General features: G+C 43.0%; 1 protein-coding gene across 1 annotated transcript; it reads right to left on the reverse strand.

Moving 5' to 3' along the window:
* Window positions 1-21,662: 21,662 nt before the first annotated feature.
* Window positions 21,663-25,425, reverse strand: LOC119277226 (tyrosine N-monooxygenase-like). The gene is made up of 2 exons (XM_037558478.1): window positions 24,402-25,425; window positions 21,663-22,426 (listed from the first exon to the last, which is right to left on the reverse strand). Exons 1-2 carry the CDS (start codon window positions 25,377-25,379, stop codon window positions 21,794-21,796), a joined length of 1,611 nt encoding a protein of 536 aa, XP_037414375.1. The 5' UTR covers window positions 25,380-25,425; the 3' UTR covers window positions 21,663-21,793.
* Between the last annotated feature and the right edge of the window lie 61 nt (window positions 25,426-25,486).

Raw genomic sequence — 25,486 nt, forward strand, 5'->3', positions numbered from 1 at the left:
GGGGCTAGGGGGAAACGGTGGAGGAGCTCACCGTGAACTCGAGGAGGGGCTCGGCTTGCTCGTGGATGACCTGGGGCAGACGAATCGGCCGGCGGCATCTCGGATGCCTGAGGTTGAAGAAGACGGCGGTGACGGCGGAGCAGGCCTCCCGGTGACGTGTAGCTCGATGGAGAGGGCAAGGGCGTCGAGGCGGAGCTCGGGGATGCGTTGGAGAGGCTCGGATATGGCCGTGGCCGTGGTGGTGCTCGTCGGCGGCGTTGGCTGCGCTCGGGCGTGTGCGGGGAGAGAGAAGAGGAGGGGGATGGCGCGAAGAAGAGTGAGGGAGAGAGGCAGGGAGGTGCGTGGCACCAACAGAGAAATCCAGGGCGTCGAGGGGGAGCGGCAAGCAGGAGGTGGCCGGGGCGCGTGTGCGCGCACGGCAGCCACACGCCCTCCTGCCCACTGGCAGGAGGTGGAAGACGACAGGGAGGAGCCCCTGGTGGGCTGGGCTGGTTTTGCCCGGCTGGGCTGCTACAGTGCTAGGCCAGGTGGGCTTTGCTAGGCAAGTTCTCTCTCTCTCTCTCTGGTTCTCTATTTCAATTTCTGTTTCCTATTATTCTGTAATTTTAGGGCTTTTCTAAAAATACCTAGACCCTTTCAAAAATCACTAAACTGCACATGCCCACTCTATAGAATATATCCAACATGGAACATTTCAGTTTAGGAGTATTTGGACATTTAAAACATTTTATAGAATTTAAATGTCCAAATTCAAATACTTATGATTTAATTCAGTGACCTTAGGATGACCTAGAAAATTGTGCACCATTTTTGTCAAAGGTTTAAGACCAAGGCAAAGACGATGAACATTTTAGAAGGGCATTTCAGGTTCATTGAAAATGATTTTATGTTGAACCTATTTGATTTGATCTGGTGCTAGGGTTTGATCAGTCCCCATTTCAAGTTTCTTTCAAAGTTTAAACATGATGCACACATGAAGTTAGCGTAGTGCATTGCCAGAAGCTAGGGATGTGACAGCGGCGCCCTGGGTCACCGGCGGGGCGGCGCTGCTCATCGCGCATGATCTGAGAAGAGCGCGCCGCTACATCTTCATCTAGCATTGGTTTTCCCCGAAGAGGAGAGGGTGATGCAGCACGTGTAGCGTAAGTATTTCCCTCAGTTTTGAGAACCAAGGTATCAATCCAGTAGGAGGCTCCTCAAGAGTCCCACGCACCTACACAAACAAACTGAGAACTCGCAACCAACGCAATAAAGGGGTTGTCAATCCCTTCATGGCCACTTGCGAAAGTTAGATCTGATAGAGATAAAAAGATAAGATAAATATATTTTTGGTATTTTATAATATAGATGCAAAAAAATAAAGATGCAAATAAAAGTAGATTGAAAGAAAATATGATAAGAGATAGACCCGGGGGCCATAGGTTTCACTAGAGACTTCTCTCGAGATAGCATAAGTATTACGGTGGGTGAACAAATTACTGTCGAGCAATTGATAGAAAAGCGCATAGTTATGAGATTATATAGGCATGATCATGTATATAGGCATCACGTCCATAAAAAGTAGACCGACTCCTGCCTGCATCTACTACTATTACTCCACACATCGACCGACTCCTGCCTGCATCTAGAGTATTAAGTCCATAAGAATTGAGTAACGCATTAAGTAATATGACGTGATGTAGAGGGATAAACTCATGCAATATAATATAAACCCCTTCTTGTTATCCTTGATGGCAACAATACAATACGTGTCTTGCAACCCTTTCTGTCACTGGGTAAGAACACCGCAAGATTGAACCCAAAGCTAAGCACTTCTCCCATGGCAAGAAAGATCAATCTAGTAGGCCAAACCAAACTGATAATTAGAAGAGACTTGCAAAGATAAATCAATCATACATAAAAGAATTAAGAGAAGATTCAATTATTATCCATAAATAAATCTGATCATAAACCCACTATTCATCGGATCTCGACAAACACACCGCAAAAAGAGATTACATCGAATAGATCTCCACAAGAGAGGGGGAGAACATTGTATTGAGATCCAAAAAGAGAGAAGAAGCCATCTAGCTAATAACTATGGACCCGTAGGTCTGTGGTAAACTTCTCATAACTCATCGGAGGGGCAAGGATGTTGATGTAGAAGCCCACCATGGTCGATTCCCCCTCTGGCGGAGTGCCGGCGAAGGCTCCAAGATGGGATCTCGCAGATACAGAATGTTACGACGGTGGAAATTGTGTTTCGTGGTGCTCCTGGATGTTTTCAGGGTACGTAGGTATATATAGGAAGAAGAAGTACGTCGGTGGCTAACCGAGGGGCCCACGAGACAGGGGGGCGCGCCCTACAGGGGGTGCGGCCTCCTCGTGGCTTCCTCGGCAGCTTCTTGACTTGCACTCCAAGCTCTCCGGATCACGTTCGTTCCAAAAATCACGCTCCCGAAGGTTTCATTCCGTTTGGACTCCGTTTGATATTCCTTTTCTTCGAAATACTGAAATAGGCAAAAAACAGCAATATGGGCTGGGCCTCCGGTTAGTAGGTTAGTCCCAAAAATGATATGAATGTGTAAAATAAAGCCCATAAACATCCAAAAGGGGTAATATAATAGCATGGAACAATCAAAAATTATGGATACTTTGGAGACGTATCAAGCATCCCCTAGCTTAATTCCTGCTTGTCCTCGAGTAGGTAAATGATAAAAAGAGAATTTTTGATGTGGAATGCTACCTAGCATAATTCTTAATGTAATTTTCTTTATTGTGGCATGAATGTTCAGATCCAACTGATTCAAAATAAAATTTCATATTGATAAAAGAAATAGTAACACTTCAAGCATACTAATCAAAGTAATCATGTCTTCTCAAAATAACATGGCAAAAGAAAGTTCATCCCTACAAAATCATATAGTTAGGCTATGCTTCATTTTCGTCACACAAAGATGTTCCCAACTTTTATACCCCCGATGACAAGCCAAGCAATTGTTTCATACTTAAATAATCTCAAACTTTTTCAACCTTCACGCAATACATGAGCGTGAGCCATGGATATAGCACTATGGGTGGAATAGAATATGATGATGGGGATTGTGTGGAGAAGTCAAAAAAGGAAAAAGTCTCACATTGACGAGGATAATCAACGGGCTATGGAGATTCCCATCAATTGATGTCAACATGAGGAGTAGGGATTGCCATGCAACGGATGCACTAGAGCTATAAATAAATGCTCAACAAAAGAAAACTAGTGGGTGTGCATCCAACTTGCTTGCTCACGAAGACCTAGGGCATTTGAGGAAGCCCATCGTAGGAATATACAAGCCAAGTTCTATAATGAAAAATTCCCACTAGTACAAAAAAGACAACTTATGAGGCTCACTATATGAAAAACATGGTGCTACTTTGAAGCACAATATATGAGACTCACTACATAAAGAACAAGGTGCTACTTTGAAGCACAAGTGTGGAAAAAGAGATAGTAGCATTGCCCTTTTTATTTATTTATTTATTTTTCTTTTTTTCTTTTGGCCTTTCTTATTTTTTTCTTTAGGCAATGCTCTAAAAATGATGATCATCACACTTCTATTGATTACAACATATGAATTGCAACTCGAAACTAGAACAAGATATGACTCTATATGAATGCCTCCGGCGGTGTACCGGGATGGTGCAATGAATCAAGAGTGACATGTATGAAGAATAATGCATGGTGGCTTTGCCATAAATACGATGTCAACTACATGATCATGCAATGGCAATATGACAAAAGTAATGCATGTCATGATGATGATAAACAGAACGGTGGAAAGTTGCATGGCAATATATCTCGGAATGGCTATGGAAATGCCATAATAGGTAGATATGGTGACTGTTTTCAGGAAGATATAATGAGGTTCATGTGTGATAGAGTGTATCGTATCACGGGGTTTGGATGCACCGGCGAAGTTTGCACCAACTCTCAAGGTGAGAAAGGGCAATGCATGATACCAAAGAGGCTAGCAAAGGCGGAAAGGTAAAAGTGCGTATAATCCATGGACTCAACATTAGTCAAAAGAACTCATATACTTATTAAAAAAAATTAGAAGTCATCAAAAACTAAGTACTACGCACATGCTCCTAGGGGGATAGATTGGTAGGAAAAGACCATCGCTCGTCCCCGACCGCCACTCATAAGGATGCACAAGCGAGGTACACTTCATGTTTCAAATTTGTTACACAACTTTAACCATACGTGCATGCTACGGGACTTGCTAACTTCAGCGCAAGCATTCTTTAAATTCATAATCACCCAACTAGCATGACTTTAATATCACTACCTCCATATCTCAAAACAATTATCAAGCATCAAGTTGATCATAGCATCCAATTCACTTCCTATGATAGTTTTTATTATACCCAACTTGGATGCTCATCATTCTAGGACCAACTTTATGATAATTGCAAAAACCATGCTGTTCTAAAAGACTCTCAAAATAATATAAGTGAAGCATGAGAGACTAGCAATTTCTTCAAAATTAAGATACCACCGTGCTCTAAAAGATATAAGTGAAGCACTAGAGCAAAAACTATTAAGCTCAAAAGATATAAGTGAAGCACATAGAGTATTCTAGCAAATTCTAATCAAATAGGATTCTCCCAAGAGGTGTGTAAAGCAAGCATGATTGTGGCAAACTAAAAATCAAAGACTAATATAATACACGACGCTCCAAGCAAAACACATATCATGTGGCGAATAAAAATATAGCTCCAAGTAAAGTTACCAATGAACAAAGACGAAAGAGGGGATGCCTTCCCGGGGCATCCCCAAGCTCAGGCTTTTGGCTATTCTTGAATATCTTGGGGTGCCTTGGGCATCCCCAAGCTTAGGCTCTTGCCACCCTATATTCCATAGTCCATAAAAGCTTTACCCAAAACTTGAAAACTTCACAACACAAAACTCAACAGGAAATCTTATAAGCTCCGTTAGTGAAAGAAAACAAAATCACCACATAAGGTACTGCAATGAACTCATTATTTATTTATATTGGTGTTAAACCTACTGTATTCCAACTTCCTTATGGTTTATAAACTAATTTACTAGCCATAGATGCATTGAAATAAGCAAACAACACACGAAAAACAGAATCTGTCAAAAACAGAACAGTCTGTAGCAATCTGTAACTAACGCAAACTTCTGGAACTCTAAAAATCCTACCAAAATAGGACGTACTGGAAAATTTGTTTATTTATCATCAGCAAAAAGAATCAATTCAAAAGCTCGTTTCTGTATTTATTGAATTTTTTATCATGAGTGCAAAATTTCTGTTTTTCAGCAGAATCAAATCAACTATCATCATAGTTTATCCTATAGGTTCTACTTGGCACAAACACTAAATAAAACATGAAAACACATCTAAACAGAAATTAGAAACAAAATTTAACACTAAACAGGAACAAAAACAAAGAACATAAAGAAAATTGGGTTGCCTCCCAACTAGCGCTATCGTTTAACGCCCCTAGCTAGGCATAAAAATGAAGATAGATCTAAGTAGTGCCATCTTTGGCACTTGAAAAGGAAAAAGAGGATCTCCTTTCTATGGCACTAATCCTTCTATTCAGGGTAAGAACATTGCCATTAATGGATGAAGTAAGATTAAGCACGTTACGAAAATTTGCATCTAAGCTAGACTTCATCTCTTTGATAATTTTGTTTTGATAAAAGAACAAGAGAGTAGTTGATTCAACTTTATCATTTAAAGGGTGCCCAAATATGGTTTTTATTTTTCCGTAGGTATCTATAGCATCCCCTTCAAGAAAACCTTCTTCAAAACTAGAATCTAGAACTTGTTTGAAAGAAGCGGGCAAGCCTACATAGAAACTTTTTAAGTAAACATCAATTTGATATTGTGGCACATAGCTAGGCCGAATCCTTAATAACCTATCCCAAGCATCTTTTAAAGATTCATCAAGCAAATAGGCGAAAAATTCCGGAGTCATCTTCATCAAAATTATTTAAGCTCTCATTGGTGACCTCGGTGGGTCTTTCCATAGCATAATTGTTTATGAGCTTAGAGAGGATAGAGGGGTTATCCAAGGCACTAGAACTCGGGAGAAATCCCTTAGTTCGTTTTGATTCGTCCATGGCAACGGGAAGGCAAAGAAAAAGGAGGAGAGGAGATTGGGAAAGAGAGGGCGAATAAAACGGCAAGGCTGAAGTGGGGGAGAGGAAAACGAGAGGCAAATGGCAAATAATGTAAATGCGAGGGAGATGGGTTTGTGATGGGTACTTGGTATGGCTTGACTTGAGAGAAGATCTCCCCGGCAACGGCGCCAGAAATCCTTCTTGCTACGTCTTGAGCTAGCGTTGGTTTTCCCCGAAGAGGAGAGGGTGATGCAGCAAGTGTAGCGTAAGTATTTCCCTCAGTTTTGAGAACCAAGGTATCAATCTAGTAGGAGGCTCCTCAAAAGTCCCACGGACCTACACAAACAAACTGAGAACTCGCAACAACGCAATAAAGGGGTTATCAATCCTTTCATGGCCACTTGCGAAAGTGAGATCTGATAGAGATAAAAAGATAAGATAAATATATTTTTGGTATTTTATAATATAGATGCAAAAAAGTAAAGATGCAAATAAAAGTAGATTGAAAGAAAATATGATAAGAGATAGACCCGGGGGCCATAGGTTTCACTAGAGGCTTCTCTCGAGATAGCATAAGTATTACGGTGCGTGAACAAATTACTGTCGAGCAATTGATAGAAAAGCGCATAGTTAGGAGATTATCTAGGCATGATCATGTATATAGGCATCACGTCCATAACAAGTAGACCGACTCCTACCTGCATCTACTACTATTACTCCACACATCGACCGACTCATGCCTGCATCTAGAGTATTAAGTTCATAAGAACTAAGTAACGCATTAAGCAAGATGACATGATGTAGAGGGATAAACTCATGCAATATGATATAAACACCATCTTGTTATCCTCGATGGCAACAATACAATACGTTTCTTGCAACCGTTTCTGTCACTGGGTAAGAACACCGCAAGATTGAACCCAAAGCCAAGCACTTGTCCCATGGCAAGAAAGATCAATCTAGTAGGCCAAACCAAACTGATAATTTGAAGAGACTTGCAAAGATAACTCAATCATACATAAAAAGAATTCAGAGAAGATTCAATTATTATCCATAGATAAATCTAATCATAAACCCACAATTCATCGGATCTCGACAAACACACCTCAAAAAGAGATTACATCGAATAGATCTCCACAAGAGAGGGGGAGAACATTGTATTGAGATACAAAAAGAGAGAAGAAGCTATCTAGCTAATAACTATGGACCCGTAGGTCTGTGGTAAACTACTCACAACTCATCGGAGGGGCAAGGATGTTGATGTATAAGCCCTCCGTGGTCGATTCCCCCTCCGGCAGAGTGCCGGCGAAGGCGCCAAGATGGGATCTCGCGGATACATAAGGTTACGACGGTGGAAATTGTGTTTCATGGTGATCCTGGATGTTTTCGGGGCACATAGGTATATATAGGAGGAAGAAGTACGTCGGTGGCCGCCCGAGGGGCCCATGAGATAGGGGGGCGCGCCCTACAGGGTGGGGGCACGGCCTCCTATCTCGTGGCTTCCTCGACAGCTTCTTGACTTGCACTCCAAGCTCTCCGGATCACGTTCGTTCCAAAAATCACGCTCCCGAAGGTTTCATTCCGTTTGGACTCCGTTTGATATTCCTTTTCTTCGAAATACCGAAATAGGCAAAAAAACAACAATATGGGCTGGGCCTCCGGTTAGTAGGTTAGTCCCAAAAATGATATAAATGTGTAAAATAAAGCCCATAAACATCCAAAAGGGGTAATATAATAGCATGGAACAATAAAAAATTATAGATACGTTGGAGACCTATCACGCGCCGTGGGCGCTGGCGTTGGTGTCTTGGAGGTCGCCACGCTGTCGGTTGGCGGCATGACGATGCCCCTGGAGGGCCCCGCGCCGCCTGCGGGGGGGTCCGACTCCGTCTCTGCGGCCGGCGCCATGCGGCTCGTCGCCCGTCGTAAAAACAACGCCGCCCACTAGGCCTAGACTGCTACGGCTATGTGGGTGTTCGCGGGTCGTGCCACGGGTTCTCTCCACGACTGGCCCGCTACTGGCCCGCACCGGTGATGGCAGTCCGGTCCCGGGTGAACCGATCACCATGGTCTTCTTCTTCTTAGGAGCCATAGCGATGATGAACTGCTAGGCCAACTACTAGACCAGATTCTCACAATTGCGCCCCTACCTGGCGCGCCAAAGATGTCGGTGGGAAATGACACCTATGGGATCACAAGAATCCCTACTACGGTTGTGGGGCGCGGGATCGTGAGAAGAGCCGGACTAATAAATAGCACAAAGGGGGATTTACCCAGGTTCAGGCCGCAAAGATGCATAAAACCCTACAGTCCTGCTTTGGTGGATGTATTAGTGTTCTTGAGCTCTCGAACTAGCTCTGGGTGCTGCCAGGTTCGAAAGAGCCGAATCCTTTTCTAGTGCGCCATGGGCCTCCTTTTATAGGCGAAAGGGGCTGCCATAGTGGCACACAGGAGGTGGAAAGGGCTACAGTGTTGTGAGCTTATCGCTCGTATTACAGGACAAAGCGCATTTAATGCGAGGCTTAGGTATCCCTTCACTTTATCGGGGACGGGGCGAGGCCCGTCCCGTCCGTCGTTGCTCCTCCTCGCTTCAACACGCGCCCTGGCCAGCGATACATGCGGTGCCATGTAGGCAGGCAAGCAGCTGAGGTGGCGCGGTGGTGGAGCCTCCACGAAGGGCTGCATGCTGCCACGCAGGTGCCTGCCCAGCTGGTTGGGTCGGCTGCTGCATGCGATCGGCAGTTGGGGCTTGGCTGATGTGGGCTTGGCGGTGGCCCTGCTGGCGCCCTTGGCGAGGGCCTTGCCGGGTGGCCCAACAAGGGTCTTGCCGTGGCGCGCTGTTTATCCCCGGCAAGGACCTTGCCGGGGGTCTTGCGGGCTTCCTCGGCAGGAACCCTGTTGAGGATTGTTGCCCTCCAATCCTTATCTGATCTTGAATATCTTTGTCTTCACAAAGATCTGCATGCTGCCACAGGGGTGCCTCCCGAACCCTACCCCAATGCGTTTGTTTGGTGGGCTCGAAGGTGGCTTTCTCCATTGGCATGAGCGAGCTGCCCCGGCAAGGGTCTTGCTGGGGAAACCCGCTTCGTCCATCCGATCTCTATGGCCTTGGTCCTTGTCATTGCTTTGTTTGTCTTGTGCCTTCGGCTTTTCTCCGGCTTCCCTCTCCTGTCCTGTTTATGCGTGGCCGTGGCGGGTGGCTTTGACTGCCCGCGCACAAGTAAAGGGGTCAAAAGGAGAGCCCCTTCTTTTGCACACCGACAGCTTTAAACCCGCGCTACTACTAGGGTTTTCCCTAGTAGTGTACTTAAAAATAAAAAATGAGTTCATAGACCTTACCATATTCTTGGTTTGGGACTAGTACAGAACAAGGCGTTCCCAGTCATTGTCCAGCAAATGTGTCTCAGGAGAACGTAAGGGAATTTGATTAGTTTCTTTGCTAGTGAAGTATGTTTTCTTCAGGTAATTCCGATACTACCACCAAGCATTCTGGAAGATAGCATAGGTATTAGCACAGGTTACTTCATCATGAGTTTCCAAATCGGTCCTTCTCTATAGAGAAAAATGCGAAAATTTTCTCTATTATAACCATCATGGAGGTAGAATGTATGGGACACATAACTCCTAGACAAACACCTGCAACTGGCATTTTCCTTCATCTTTAGTATAATATTTCCATGATGGGAAGATACGCACATAGGATTTAACAACATCAAATGTGATAGATGCTAAACTATGAATGGCTGGTTGTGCTTCCTCCACAGGAATAGGTGTACTAACTGGTGGAGTTGAGGTTCGCGTGGTGGTACTGGCGCTTTGGGCACTGGAGCTGCCTTACTAACTGCTTTTGTTTGGGAGCTCTGTGGTGGAGATGGTGTTGTGTCAACAGGAACTGGGTTACTATCTGCTGGGGTTGGGGTTAGATTCGGTGAAGCTGGTTCTCTATCCATCGCAGTAGGGGTACAATCTGCGAGAGTCTAGGTTATGTGTGGTAGGGCTCGTTCTCGTGCATGTACAACCAGGGTTCTATCTCCACCAAGAGGTAGCACTGTTTTATTTGAAGACCGTGTTTTACTCCTCTAGATACTGCCATCACCTGTTCCAATTCAAATGGTTGATGAATAGTAAACATAGTTGAATGTATAGACATTGTATGAGAGAGAGATGCAATTGATAGTGTGGAAAAGAGAGGGCATGAAATAGTTGACATGTATGTTGTTTAACTAAAAAGGATAGCATGACATAATTTCACATATATGATGTCTATCTAAACTGGATAGCATAGCATGACATAATTCAAAGATATGATGACTAACTAAATAGGATGTCATGAGATAATTATATGATGTCTGATGTCTACTACACAACCTTCTTCTTGTAGACTCGTGTTGGGCCTCCAAGCGCAGAGTTTTGTAGGACAGTAGAAAATTTCTCTCAAATGGATGACCTAAGGTTTATCAATCCATGGGAGGCGTAGGATGAAGATGGTTTCTCTCAAAAAACTCTACAACCAAATAACAAATACTCTCTTGTGTCCCCAACACACGCAATACAATGGTAAATTGTATAGGTGCACTAGTTCGGCGAAGAGATGGTGATACAAGTTTACTAGTTAGACATAATTTCACATATATATATATAAATATACACACTTCAAAATAATTTCAACACTAAGTTTCCAACAAGAGATATATACAAGTTTCCAACATTTCCATATATACAATAAGTTTGCAACAAGAGATATCCAACAAGTTTCCAACCAACAACATATCCAACAAGTTTCCAACCAACAACATATCCAACAAGTTTCCACAAATAAAAAGGAAGCACAAGCACAAGTAAAAGTTTACAACAAGTTTCCATGATTGCTAGCTTCCTCATCTCAAGCAAATCTGCAAATTAGGAAAGTTGAAAGTTAGAAGAAGAAGAAGACTAGCTATAAGAAAAAGAAGAAGAAGAAGTTCTTCTTCTTCTTCTTGTTCCTTCTTCTTCTTCTAACTAAGGTAGGTAAAAATGCCAATTTGTTTTAGCTAAGGTAGGTAAAAATGCTAAGTGTGTAGGTCATTTAGAGCTAAGCCAGGTAAATGAAGTAGCTAAGATAATTATAGAGCTATCCTAGGTTGTTATTGCATTTTGTACCTAAGTGAGCTCATTATGTCATAAATGAAGTAGTTAAGCTAATTATAGATCATTGTTGCGCTATCCTAGGTTGTTATGCCATTTTGTACCTAAGTGAGCTAATTATGTCATAAATGAAGTAGCTAAGCTAATTATAGATCATTATTTATCTATCCTAGGTTGTTATGCCATTTTGTACCTAAGTGAGCTAATTATGTCATAAATGAAGTAGTTAAGCTAATTATAGATCATTATTGAGCTATGCTAGGTTGTTATGCCATTTTGTACCTAAGTGAGCTAATTATGTAATAAATGAAATAGCTAAGCTAATTATATATCATTATTGAGCTATCCTAGGTTGTTATGCCATTTTGTACCTAAGTGAGCTTATTATGTCATAAATGAAGTAGCTAAGCTAGTTATAGATCATCATTGAGCTATCCTAGGTTGTTATGCCATTTTGTACCTAAGTGAGCTAATTATATCATAAATGAACTAGCTAAGTTAGCTGTAGACCATTATTGAGCTATCCTAGGTTGTTATATGCCATTTTCTAGCTAACAAAGCATTTGTTAAGCAAAACACTTGGGAAAACTTACCATGATCCGGGAGGTGAAGGGCCGGTCGGGGTTGCGCCACCGTGAGACGGAGAAGGATCGGTAGATCCTTTGTGGGAGGTGTGCTGCACGAAAGATCATTTGCAATGTTTAGTTAGCATGATGCGACTAAAATGTGAATACTAGTAACTAATGACCATTCAAATGAAACTCATCGTGTCTGTTATAGCAATCTGGGGCATCGATGGAGGGGTCTGGCCGGTTTTCTCGCACACGGAATGCACATTTTGTTTTCACGAGTCAATCATATGAGTTAGTAATGAAACGAACATTGCGTGCATGATTTGACTAGTATGCGGGAGAAACTTACCACGAGGATCTCGTATAGGGCCCGGTGATTCGCGTCGTCCCGGTTCCTCTCCGCCTCCAACAGATTAGCCGTCCTCTGCTCCATGTCCCTCACCTTCTCGTCCGCCTACCTGGTTGCCTCCGCCACAAGCTCCTAGGCCCTAGCCTCGATAGTGAGATCCACTGGCCGTGGTCGAGGCCCCATCTCGGGAAGAGACTTCGTCTGCCGCTTCTTGATCTCCAAGAGACTTCTAGGACAACGTATGAGCCCATACCCAATGGATACGTGGCCATGTTTCCTCCTATCACCAGATACCATCACAAGCTCAAGATTAAAAGGACTCTGGCTCGGGTTGAAGTCCTCGCCTTTCATCTCCTTCCCCCAGTCTTTGTACCTCACAAGCTTGTTGGTGAAGCTCTTTGGATGGTTGAGGTCATCCTCCGAGAATGCCTAGGCCTTCTTGTACGGCAAACTATGGTCCATGGCATAGAGGTCAAACAGAAGCAGCACCTCCTTCTTGTTGTATTTTGCCTGAAAGAGAGGAACATGGGTAAATTAGTAATTAAAGCTAGCATGAAGAATGAAATTGCATGAATCGAACCACATACCTAGTGATTCCCGTACTCAAACAGGTTGGAGCTCCCTTGATGGTGCGGCAGACCTCGGGCATGCTTGTCCCTGGCCTTGTTGTGGGTGGCTAGCCATTGGGGAGAGCACCACTCATCCACCAACCTCTCCCAACAGTCCATCTTATCCGCACACCATCTCGGGGGAACCTAAGTTAGACAAAGAGAAATTTTAGCGCTACGCCTACGAATCAAGTCAACGAAACTGGTACAGGGCCTTAAGAATAGGTAATTACCATCATCTACTTATCCTTACTCAGATACTTGAGGCGGCACTTCTTCTTCTGCCTCCTGATGTTAATCGAGGCGTAGTAGTCTCAAACATCCTGGACCCGAGCCTCGTGCCGTGTGTTCTAAACTAGGGGCTTGCACTCAGCTTCGAGAACCATAGCCGCCTCCACCTCGTGTTCCTCAAGACACCTGTAGAAGGTCTGCAATAAAACAAGACAACACCAATCACTAGGTACTGTTGATTTTTAATTTTGTAAAGGAGAACTTACCCAAAACCACCATCTCACAATGTCGGCCATCGTCTCGCACACGACACCGTCGACCATCTCCCCTGGCAGGGCCGAGGTAGCCTGGTACAGCTCCCAGGTGAGTGCTAGCTCGAATCTCACCCTCACCGGGCAACATGACCCACCCCAGGAAGTGGTGCCGCACTAGAGTACAAGGACCTGGTTGGGCCTGCAGACCTTATCTGCGTGTACCCAACCCCTGCAGTATGACAAGGCTAACACATCAGATATTAATTTGAACAAACATGAAGGCAAAAGGTTAAAAGAGTAAATTAATGCACTTACTTCTCCCCGTTAGGCTGAATCAACCACCTTTGGTCACGGATCACCGGCACAGACGGTAGCTTAGTACTACCACGCTGGTAGACCCTCTTTCCCTCCTCAGCCCGCTCGCTCTCATTGTAGCTATCCTCAGATAAGATCTCGTCGAGATCATCATCATGGTCGCTAGTCTCCGGAGTCACATGTGATGAAGACTCTGGGACCCTAGTCTCTTAGGAGGAAGACTGTGGGACCCGAGTCTCCTGGGAGGAAGACACTGGGACCCGAGGCTCGGCGACCAGAGCCTCGTCGACCCATGGCTCGGTGACCAGAGGCTCGTCGTCCCAAGGCTCGTGGACCGGAGTTCGACACGGGTCCAGGTCATACGGGTCCACCTGAGATGGAGCACTCTGGTGGTCCGAAGACTCAGTGGGGGGTGGTGGCGAGGAAGGCAGATCAACCTTCCTACCTCTGCCAGCACCCCGTCCACCTCTACCCCTCTTCTTCCCCCGACCTCCTCTCCCGGCCGAAGACGAAGCGCCTGCCGAAGGTGCTGGGTGTGTGTACATGCTGTCTACTAGCGCCCTCCAAAGGTTCTAGGCTGTAATAACAACATCCCTCCCACGCGCCGAGGTAGGAGGCTTGGAGCGCTCTCGACCCAAGCCAACCATATGTCAACACCTGCAGTGAGAAAGAGTAAACAAAATTAGTACAACATAAACATAATAAAAAAATTAGTGTGTATCATCATCTGCAGTTGAACTAGTTTATTTTTAGAAAGAACTAGTTTATTTTTATTTATAGTAAGTTTATTTTTAGTAAGAACTAGTTGAATTAATAGCTAGTTGAACATGTCACATTTGTTGTTATTTTTTTTAGTTTAAGCAATTATTCCCGCATCGACGCCGACGATGCCTATCCCGCATCCTCGTCGTCGATACCCGTTGTTCGCTAGGGTTTTAGTTGTATTAGTGATCGATATTATATGTTGATACTATTCGGGATGTATTAGTGATAACTAATAGGGTATTTGTTTTTGTAGAAAACTAGGAGCCCCTCCATCATCTCCGTTGTCGTCCCCGTCACCGACCCCCTCCGACCTCGAGGTGAGACCAGACAAATCTCCATGTCAATATGAGTCCTATAAGAGATGATGTAGATAAAATCATGTCAAATAGGATATGTGTTTGCCCAAGTGGCCAGTAATGTTTGCAGGTTACACCTCCGAGTGGCCTATGTTTTGCCGGAGTGTTGATTAATTTCCATTCCGGCAAATTTCAGGCGCTCGATATGTCCTTTTTAAGCAAAGTTCATGTCGGAATTTTCCGTGAATTTTGGCATGACTTGTGCTAGAATATGTAGGAAATATCGAGTGGCCTAGATTTTCTAGAAAGATAATTAGATGATATTTCGGGTTGACTTTAAGTCTGTCGAGGCCGGAGAATCCCGACTGTTGTTGTGGGGGTCATGTCTCATTCTTATCCTTGTGCTAGACCTTTGTTATGCACTAGGGGAAGGAGGAGTAACGACCATCACCGACGGTCGAAAAATTAGTGAGGGAGTGTGTCCACCATATATGAGAGAACAAAAAAGAATGCCGACTGTTATCGTGGGGGTCGCTTGTCCTTCGTTCCCGTGTGCTAGACATTTTGGTTGAACCATGATAACTTCCATGGAGATATCCTGGTAAAATTTCTTACTATTATGACATCCGTGTATCTTTTGCATACTTCTAAACCTGAACTACATTTCTAACTACAAAGTTATTACTATGTTTTTCAACAGAAAATCCCGATGGATTGTGTGCCTCATTTGATGTATCAGAATGGTCGCCTTGATGTTTTGAACATATAGCCAGGTCGTCCTACGAATCTCACGTGTCCATACTGGATTTCTAAAAACGGTGAACACATGATAACCAAAGAATGGAAAAAATGTATGCACAGTCGTAAGGAGGTTCTTGGAAGCAACATTTTGCGAAAGGCAAGAACTAGAGACAGGATAAACTCCATTCTCCATAATGGAGAGTCAGGGGCTATCTTATTTTATGCTATTTTACCTAATATAATATAGTAGGTCCTAATTAAGAGAATGTAGTAGGTCCTATGAGGTAAAATATGTTTATGAGAGTTGATGATGAGTAGTAGTTGTGATTATGTATAGTGACCAACTTGTATGTGATGTCTCATTGATGAAAACAATGATCATGAGGAGGTATTATATGACAATGATGTATTATGATGATAAGTTGTTAATGATTTGATGACGATGATGATATTTATTATATCATTGGGTAAAAGAGATTCTTGTTCGTAGAACATCGATAGAGAAAAAAAGTAATGGAAGCAATCCTTGGTGCAAGACTAGTATAGCTTCACGAACCTCTCATCAAAAGTGGTATTTGCTGCAGAGTTTACGATAACATCCACTTCTTCTGAACCACAGATTAGTTGCAAGTGGAGGTCCATCCACTTGAAACTAGTCCACGGTTCTTTCTCCCAGTGATGTAATAACTCATTATGATGTAAAAACATTCTCTAAATTGCTGCAATATGAAAACTTGTATAAAGGTGTATGAATACAACATGAATAAAAAAGAAATACGGAATAATATTAGTACCGCGTGCTAAGAGAAGCGCTATTACTAATTACCAGTAGCGCTTATAGTATAAAGCGCTACTACTAAGTCGATATAGCAGTAGCGTGGGCCAACCCACGCTACTGCTAACCTTTAGTTGTAGCGCCTTACTAGTAGCGCAGTTCCACGCGCTACTGCTAGGGTTTTCCCTAGTAGTGAATTATGAAAGGTGGCTTTGCCACAAATACTATGTCAACTACATGATAATGCAAAGCAATATGACAATGATGAAGCGTGTCATAATGAACGGAAGGTGGAAAGTTGCATGGAAATATATCTCGGAATGGCTATGGAAATGCCATAATAGGTAGGTATGGTGGTTGTTTTGAGGAAGGTATATGGTGGGTGTATGGTACCGGCAAAAGTTGCGCGACACAAGAGAGGCTAGCAATGGTGGAAGGGTGAGGGTGTGTATAATCCATGACTCAAGATTAGTCAAAATGAACTGACATACTTATTGCAAAAATCCATTAGTCATTGAACGAAGTACTATGTGAATGCTCCTAGGGGGATAGATTGGTAGAAAAAGACCATCGCTCGTCCCCGACCGCCACTCATAAGGAAGACACTCAATAAATACTTCATGCTCCAACTTCATTACATAATGGTTCACCATACGTGCATGCTATGTGACTCACAAACCTCAACACAAGTATTTCTCAAATTCACAATTACTCCACTAGCATGACTCTAATATCACCATCTTTATATCTCAAAACAATCATAAAGAATCAAACTTCTCATAGTATTCAATGCACTTTATATGAAAGTTTTTATTATATCCCTCTTGGATGCCTATCATATTAGGACTAAATTTATAACCAAAGCAAATTTCCATGTTGTTCTAAAAGACTCTCAAAATAATATAAGTGAAGCATGAGAGTTCATAAATTTCTATAAAATAAAGCCACCGCCGTGCTCTAAAAAGATATAAGTGAAGCACTAGAGCAATATTGCCTAGCTCAAAAGATATAAGTGAAGCACATAGAGTATTCTAGTAAATCACGATTCATGTGTGTTTCTCCCAAAAGGTGTGTACAGCAAGGATGATTGTGTTAAACTAAAAAGCAAAGACTCCAATCATACAAGACGCTCCAAACAAAACACATATCATGTGGTGAATAAAAATATAGCCTCAAGTAAAGTTACTGATAGACGAAGACGAAAGAGGGGGTGCCTTCCGGGGCATCCCCAAGCTTAGGCTTTTGGTTGTGCTTGAATATTACCTTGGGGTACCTTGGGCATCCCCAAGCTTAGGCTCTTGCCACTCCTTATTCCATAGTCCATCATATCTTTACCCAAAACTTGAAAACTTCGCAACACAAAACTCAACAGAAGATCTCATGAGCTCTGTTAGTATAAGAAAATAAACCACCACTTTAAGGTACTATTGAAAACTCATTCTTTATTTATATTGGTGTAATATCTACTGTATTTCAACTTTTCCATGGTTCATACCCCCCAATACTACCCATAGATTCATCAAAATAAGCAAACAACACGTAGAAAACAGAATCTGTCAAAAACAGAACAGTCTGTAGCAATTTGTAACTCTCGAATACTTCTGTAACTCCAAAAATTCTGAAAAATTAGGAAAATCTGAGCAATTTATGCACCAATCCTTAGAAAAAAGAATCAGATCAAAATCACGTTTCAATAAAATTCTAGAAATTATTTACTGGACACAAAAGTTTATGTCTTTCAGCAGGATCAACACAACTATCACCGTAAGTTATCCTAAACGTTTAACTTGGCACAAACACTAATTAAAACATAAAACAACATCTAACCATAGGATAGATGAATTATTTATTACTAAACATGAACAAAAAGTAGAGAATAAAAATAAAATTTGGTTGCCTCCCAACAAGCGCTATCGTTTAACGCCCTTAGCTAGGCATCGATAATTTGGATGATGCTCACATGAAAGATAAGAATTGAAGCACAAATAGAGCATCATATAGCACATGACAAACACATCTAAGTCTAACATACTTCCTATGCATAGGAATTTTATAAGCAAACAAATTATCTAGGCAAGCAAAAACTATCATATGCAAGGAAGAAGAAAGAGACGATAGCAATCTCAACATGAAGAGAGGTGATTTAGTAACATGAATATTTACAACCATATTTTCCTCTCTCATAATAGTTACATGTGGGACCATAAGCAAATTCAATAATATAGCTATCACATAACATATTCTCAACACGATCCACATGCATGCGAAGTTGACACTCTTCCAAAATAGTGGGATTAACATTAACTAAAGTCACGACCTCTACAAACCCACTTTTATCAAAAATTTAATAAGATTGAACATTCTCCAAATATCTAGGATCTAAATTTGACACTCTTCTGAACCCACTTTCAATATTATTGCAAACATTATTATCAATCTCATATTCATCATGGGGCTTAAATAATTTTTCAAGATCATAAGAAGAATCACCCAATCATGATCATTGCAACAAGTAGTAGACATAGAAAAACTAGCATCCCCAAGCTTAGGGTTTTGCATATTTTTAGCATAATTTGCATCAATAAAATTTATAGTAAAATCATTGCAATCATGCTTTTTATTCAAAGATCTATCGTGAATCACTTCATAAAGCACTTCATCACAATTTTCAGATTCACGGATTTCAACAAAACATCATAAAGATAATCTAGTGCACTCAAATCACTAGAAATTGGTTCATCATAATTGGATCTCTTAAAAATATTAGCAAGTGGATGAGGATCCATAAACTTTTAGCAAGCGAAGATGCAAGCAAAAATAAGGCACATGGTAACACAAGCGAACAAAAGATCGAACGGAAGAACGGCGAAGAAAAAGGGCGAATCTTTTCGAAAATCGTTTTAGAGGTGGGGGGGAGGAGAATGAGAGGCGAATGGAAAATAATCTAATGCAAGAGATGAGAGTTTATAATGGGTACTTGGTATAGCTTGACTTGGCGTAGATCTCCCCGGCAACGACGCCAGAAATTCTTCATGCTACTTCTTGAGCTTACGTTGGTTTTTCCCTTGAAGAGGAAAGGGTGATTCAGTAAACTAGAGTACGTATTTCCCTCAGTTTGAGAACCAAGGTATCAATCCAGTAGGAGACAACACACAAGTCACCGAATACATGTACAAACAACCAACAACCTTGCACCCAACGCGATAAAGGGGTTGTCAATTCCTTCACGTTACGTGCAAAAGTGAGATCTGATAGAGATAGATAAACGACAAAATAAATATTTTTGGTATTTTTGGTTTATAGATCGGAAATTAAAAGAGGAGACAACACACAAGTCACCGAATACATGTACAAACAACCAACAACCTTGCACCCAACGCGATAAAGGGGTTGTCAATTCCTTCACGTTACGTGCAAAAGTGAGATCTGATAGAGATAGATAAACGACAAAATAAATATTTTTGGTATTTTTGGTTTATAGATCGGAAATTAAAAGATTGCAAAATAGTAGATCGAAAACTAGTATGATGGAAAATAGACTTAATATGATGGAAAAGAGACCCGGGGGCCATAGGTTTCACTAGTGGCTTCTCTCAAGATAAATAATACAGTGCGTGAACAAATTATTGCCAAGCAATTGATAAAAGAGTGCATAATTATGACGATATCTAAGGCAATGATCATGAACATAGGCATCACGTCCGTGTCAAGTAGACCGAAACGATTATGCATCTACTACTATTACTCCACACATCAACCGACTCCTGCCTGCATCTAGAGTATTAACTTCATGAACAGAGTAACGCATTAAGTAAGATGGCATAATGTAGAGGAATTAACTCAAGCAATATGATGAAAACCCCATATTTTTATCCTCGATGGTAAGAATATAATACCTGCCTTGTTGCCCTACTGTCACTGGGAAAGGACACCGCAAGATTGAACCCAAAGCTAAACACTTCTCTCATTGCAAGAAAAAACCAATCTAGTAGGCTAAACTAAACTGATAATTCGAAGAGACTTGCAAAGATATCAAATCATGCATATAAGAATTCAGAGAAGACTCAAATAATATTCATAGATAATCTGATTATAAATCCATAATTCATCGGATCTCGACAAACACACCACAAAAGAGTATTACATTAAATAGATCTCCAAGAACATCGAGGAGAACATGGTATTGAGAATAAAAGAGAGAGAAGAAGCCATCTAGCTACTAGCTATGGACCCGTAGGTCTGTGGTAAACTACTCACGCTTCATTGAAAGGGCAATGGTGTTTATGTAGAAGCCCTCCGCGATCGAATCCCCCTCCGGCAGGACGCTGGAAAAGGTCCCTAGATGGGATCTGATGGGTACCGAAGGTTGCAGCGGTGGAAAAGTGTTTTTGTGGCTCCCCCTGATGGTTTTGGGGTAAAAGAGTATATGTGGGTGAAAGAATTAGGCCAGGAGAGCTCCGAGGGGCCACAAGGTAAGGGGACGGGCCCTACCCCCTAGGCGCGCCCTCCACCCTCATGGCTGCCTTGTTGCATCTCCGACTTCATCTCCAAGTCTCCTGGTTTGATTCTGGTCCAAGAAAGATCATTGCGAAAGTTTTATTCCATTTGGACTCCGTTTGGTATTCCTTTTCTGCGGAACTCTAAAACAGACAAAAAAACAGAAACTGGCACTGGGCTCTAGGTTAATAGGTTAGTCCCAAGAATAATACAAAATAGGATATAAATGCAAACAAAACATCCAAAACAAATAATATAATAGCATGGAACAATCAAAAATTATAGATACGTTGGAGACGTATTAGGGTGCGGCGGCTCTCGCTAGGGTTTGCTCGCTCGTGTCGGGGCTCGAGGAGGTAGGCCGGCCGGGAAGTGGAAGCTCTGGACTGAACGGTCCACGGCTTCCAATTTAAGAAGGACGACGACCGCGGGATCTATGGCTGACAGCCGGGGCCCGCCGCGCATGCGCATTTACTTTGGGCGGTGGTGGTAGTTGGGAGGCCGCCACGCGTCCTCGTGGCGGACGACCCGCAACTACGTGCACGTCCGTTCGGCGTCCGTCTGGACGCAAACCAAGTACATGTTTGCGCCGAAAATGGGGTGGGCCGGACGCCAAATGGAAATTTTTTGAGAATGCGGCCGCGCGTTGGGCCATGTCATCTGTCCATTTTGGCCCAAACGGCGTGGGCAGACAGGATGGGATCGCGCGTTGGAGTTGGCCGTGTTATTTGTCTGTTTTGGCCGAAACGAAGTTGCATATTTCCAATACGAAAGTTGTACAAGCTTGAAAACGCCCAACTAGTCAATTCTACGGGATAAACAATCCTCGTTCTAGATTGATGACATAGAAAAAAAATATGTTCCTTAGTTGACTTAGGCTGCATGTAGTGAAAGTATCATAACTAGTATCATGCAAGTCAACTAGACAATTTTTATGAAGTGACATCGAATTAAATGGAGAGAGAGATGGTTGAGTATCATATCATGATATGTATTATAATAAAAATTGTACTACTATGTGTCTTGCATAAAAATAAATAAGGTCATTAATGATCCTTTGCATTACGAATGTAGTATCATACACTAGTATCATATGCATGATACTAACTTATGACATTATTCACTACGAGCAACCTTAGAAAATAGACACTCTCTTACTTAACCATGCGGTAGAGGTGCATCGGTAGGCGTGGTTCTGCATGTAGCACCAGTGGCTTTGCCATCAAGAGGTCTTGCTTGGACTCTACGAGATGGAGGACCTCCACTCCTGCTGGCTTGGTCCATGTGAAGCCTTGCAAGAGCCTGCTAAACAGCATGACAGTCATGGCCGTCCCTAGAGACGCCGCAATGCAGCCGCGACGACCAGTGCTAAAGGAGATAAATCGCAACTCGCTCTCTGTGAGCACCACATCAATATTGTCTTCTATATGGCGCTCTGGCTTGAAGTCAAGCGGCTCATCCCAAACAGACGAGTTCCGTCCTAAGCCAACCCGACTTAGAAGAATGTGGCTGCCCTTTGGCACGTGGTAGCCGAAGACAATGGCATCGGCGACCGCGACATGTGGTACATTGAAGGGCGCGACAGGGTGCAACCAAAATGCTTCTCGTATACACGCCTTGACGTAGTTGAGTTGTGGGAAGTCTGACTCCTGCACCAGTCTCTCCTGACCAACCACCCGGTTTATCTCTTCCATAGCCTTGTCTAGCAAATCTGGGCTATTCACCATGTCCCCCAATGCCCACTCCACGGTGTTGGACGGGTTGTCTATCGCCGCTAATGTCATGTCCTTCATACATGTCATGTACACAATTATGCAATGTCAATGTGGGTGTGTTTATGAATGAGTTGATTCTTCATATCTAAAATGTTAGGTTTCTATGGCACTGACAAAAACTCTAAAACGACACTCTGACCATTATTTCCTCTTAAACATGTTCCTGCACATAAAAGTGTTATATGATATAAAAGTATATTTCATGATAAATTCAGTAGCTTAATGTTTATGATGATGCTACTCCCTCCATTAAAGTATATAGGGCCTTTCCGCTAAACAAAAGTATATAGAGCCAACTACATTTTGCAATATTGCCTTTGATCACACATTAGAGCAATAATATATGACATGTATGTTACAGAAAGCATACCGTCAAATTGTATGTATGACAACCTCATATGACATGCATGTTACACAAATCGTACTTTTTGAGGTTGCCATTGACTTTATTTAATTCTTATATCATGCATTTCATATATTGCTAATTTTATGAATGGTCAGTGGCAAACTCGAATAACTTATTAGGCCCTATATATTTGTACCGAGAGAGTAGTCATTTTCTTATAGATATTTTTTTGGGACAAACATTTTCTATAGATTAAGCTTAGGAATGTAAGAGCATGATTGGTTTGGTACCAATATTTGGCTAGCCAAATGTTGGCATTGCCAAATATTGGCAATATCAATACTTGCCAACTATTGGCAACTTTTGTGTGAGATATGCAAGATAACCCGGTGACCAACCAAGTAGTAGCCAATATTTGACACAACGCCAAACATTAGCATGCCAATTTTTACCCCAAACCAATTGTGCTCTAAAACTCTCATACTAAGGCCCAGTTCTTTTGATGTCTACAAAATAAGATACTCCATCCCCATCTAATTTTAAAAGTCGTCCTAAAATATTTTAGCGATCCAAAAAAAATCGGAAATGTTAACGCCCACACGTGTGGGCGTTTGCACATCGCCCACACGCCTCCATCACCACTTATTTTGCCACGTATGAATAGATGACATCAGCAGAATTTTTTTTGGTTTTCGGGTTAAAAATGTTGTATCTCCTAAATAAAAAAAGCGAACTAAAATCCGTTTTCACCATTAAATCCGTCTCGACGAGGTCTTTAAAACTAGACCCCATGTTGATATGTTTCGATGAATTTTTTTTTGCCAGAAGTTGCCACGATGTTTACACTGCAGTTGTCATAGGGCTTAAACTAAAGTTGCCATGTGGCAATTTTAGTTTGTAGATCATGGCAATTTTAGTATTTTGATGATGGCAACTCCAGTATTTTGACCATGAAAATTATTTTTTGTATGAACCATGGCAATTTTACGTGCATGTATAATGGCAATTTTACTTTATGGTTCATGACAAGTCTAGTTTCTTAATTCCCCGTTTTATAAATATTAAAATTTACTTTTAAATGTAGAAGAAAATATCTGAAACATATCATGGCAACTTCAGTGTAAACATCATGACGATTCATATGCAATAGACATGGCAACTTTTAATCCAAAAAAAAATTCATCAAAACATATCAACATGGGATCTAGTTTCGAAGATCTCATCGCGAGGGAGTTAATGGTGAAAACGGATTTTTAATCGGATTTTTCGTTTAAGAGATAAAACATTTTAAAAACTGAAAATTCAAAAGGATTCCTGCATGCATGCATGCGATGACGTGACAATCTGTTTACATTAGAGACGTGTGGTGCGTCTCCCTTCCTACCACACGCGTGGCAGTTAGCGCGACCCAAAAAAATTGAGGACGGCTTCTAGAGTAATTCAAAAAAACATCGAGGCGGCTCGCATATTAAGTTGGGGAGGGGGCAGCTTATGCCATAAGCTGTTGAAAGAACTCGGCCTAAAATGCTAAGAGAGCTGCATTTTGGGTTGGATGGATGATCTATTGACGTATACTATACGTGCATGCATGGTGGACGTACGTTTTAGATTTTGACGGTCATTAACTGACGGTTTCCTTACCATGCACAGCGCTTTAATTTCCTGGATGCTGAGCAACGGGTTGCCATCGCCGTCTTTGAGCGAGATGAGAATGTCGAGGAAGTCTTCGAGCTCCTCCTGCCTCTCGCCGTCCTTCCAGTGCTGCCTACGCCGCTTTTCGATGACCGCGTCGTGCAGTCTATTCATCGTCGCGTTGGCCTCCGTGACCATCTTCTCGTCGCCGTCGAGGTCAAGGCCTAACAGCCATGGGAGGTTGTCACGGACGGAGAACGAAAAGAGGAGCCCCAGGGAGGTGAAGGCCGCGTCCACGTGCTCCACCTCGAGCGGCCCCGGCCCGCCGTCGGGCTGGGCCTCCTCGAAGTGTCGCATCCCGAAAACAAGCCGGCGGATGACGTTGCCGCAGTAATGCCGCGCGACGTGCCTGACATCGACGTTGGCGCCTGCCGCCGCCGCCGACGACTCCGTCATGCCGGAGGAGGCCGTGAGGTTGTAGACGTACCGCATGAAGTTGTCGGCCTCGTCGACGCGCTTGTCGTGGAGCCACTCGTGGCGGGAAGGGCAGGCGATCTCGGATGTGAGCACCCGTCGCATCTTCTTCCACTGGTCGCCGAAAGGCGAGAGCACGGCGTCCCTGTACCCGCCACTGACGGTCCGGGAGGCGAAGCTGAGCGGGCGGGACACGAAGTTTGCGTCCTGCTTCTTGAGCACCTCCCTCGCGATCTTGGGGCAGGTGATCGGGACGACGTGGACACCACCGAGGCGGAAGCAGGCGATGCCCGTACCCATCTCCTCCATCACGAGATGGATCCACTGGAACGCCGGCCTGTTGAGCATCATCTCGGGCAGGTTGCCCACCACTGGCCACGGTGACGGCCCCGGCGGGAGCGGGAGCGGCACCGTCGCCGATGAGGATGTGCCACTAAAGATCTTGCTCTTTGGGCTTAACCTCTTGAGGAGGTACATGAAGGTTATAGCGACGAGCAGCAAAGGTGCCAGCATTGTGGAGATTGCTGGTAGTGCTACTAGCTCCTGTGGAGGCCGTAGATCTGCACCCAAATTTTTGCTAGTTGGCGAACAAATTGGCGTAGTTTTGTAGCTCCATTATA

The sequence above is a fragment of the Triticum dicoccoides genome, chromosome 3B (genome assembly GCF_002162155.2).
Source record: "Triticum dicoccoides isolate Atlit2015 ecotype Zavitan chromosome 3B, WEW_v2.0, whole genome shotgun sequence".
Lineage (NCBI taxonomy): Eukaryota > Viridiplantae > Streptophyta > Magnoliopsida > Poales > Poaceae > Triticum > Triticum dicoccoides.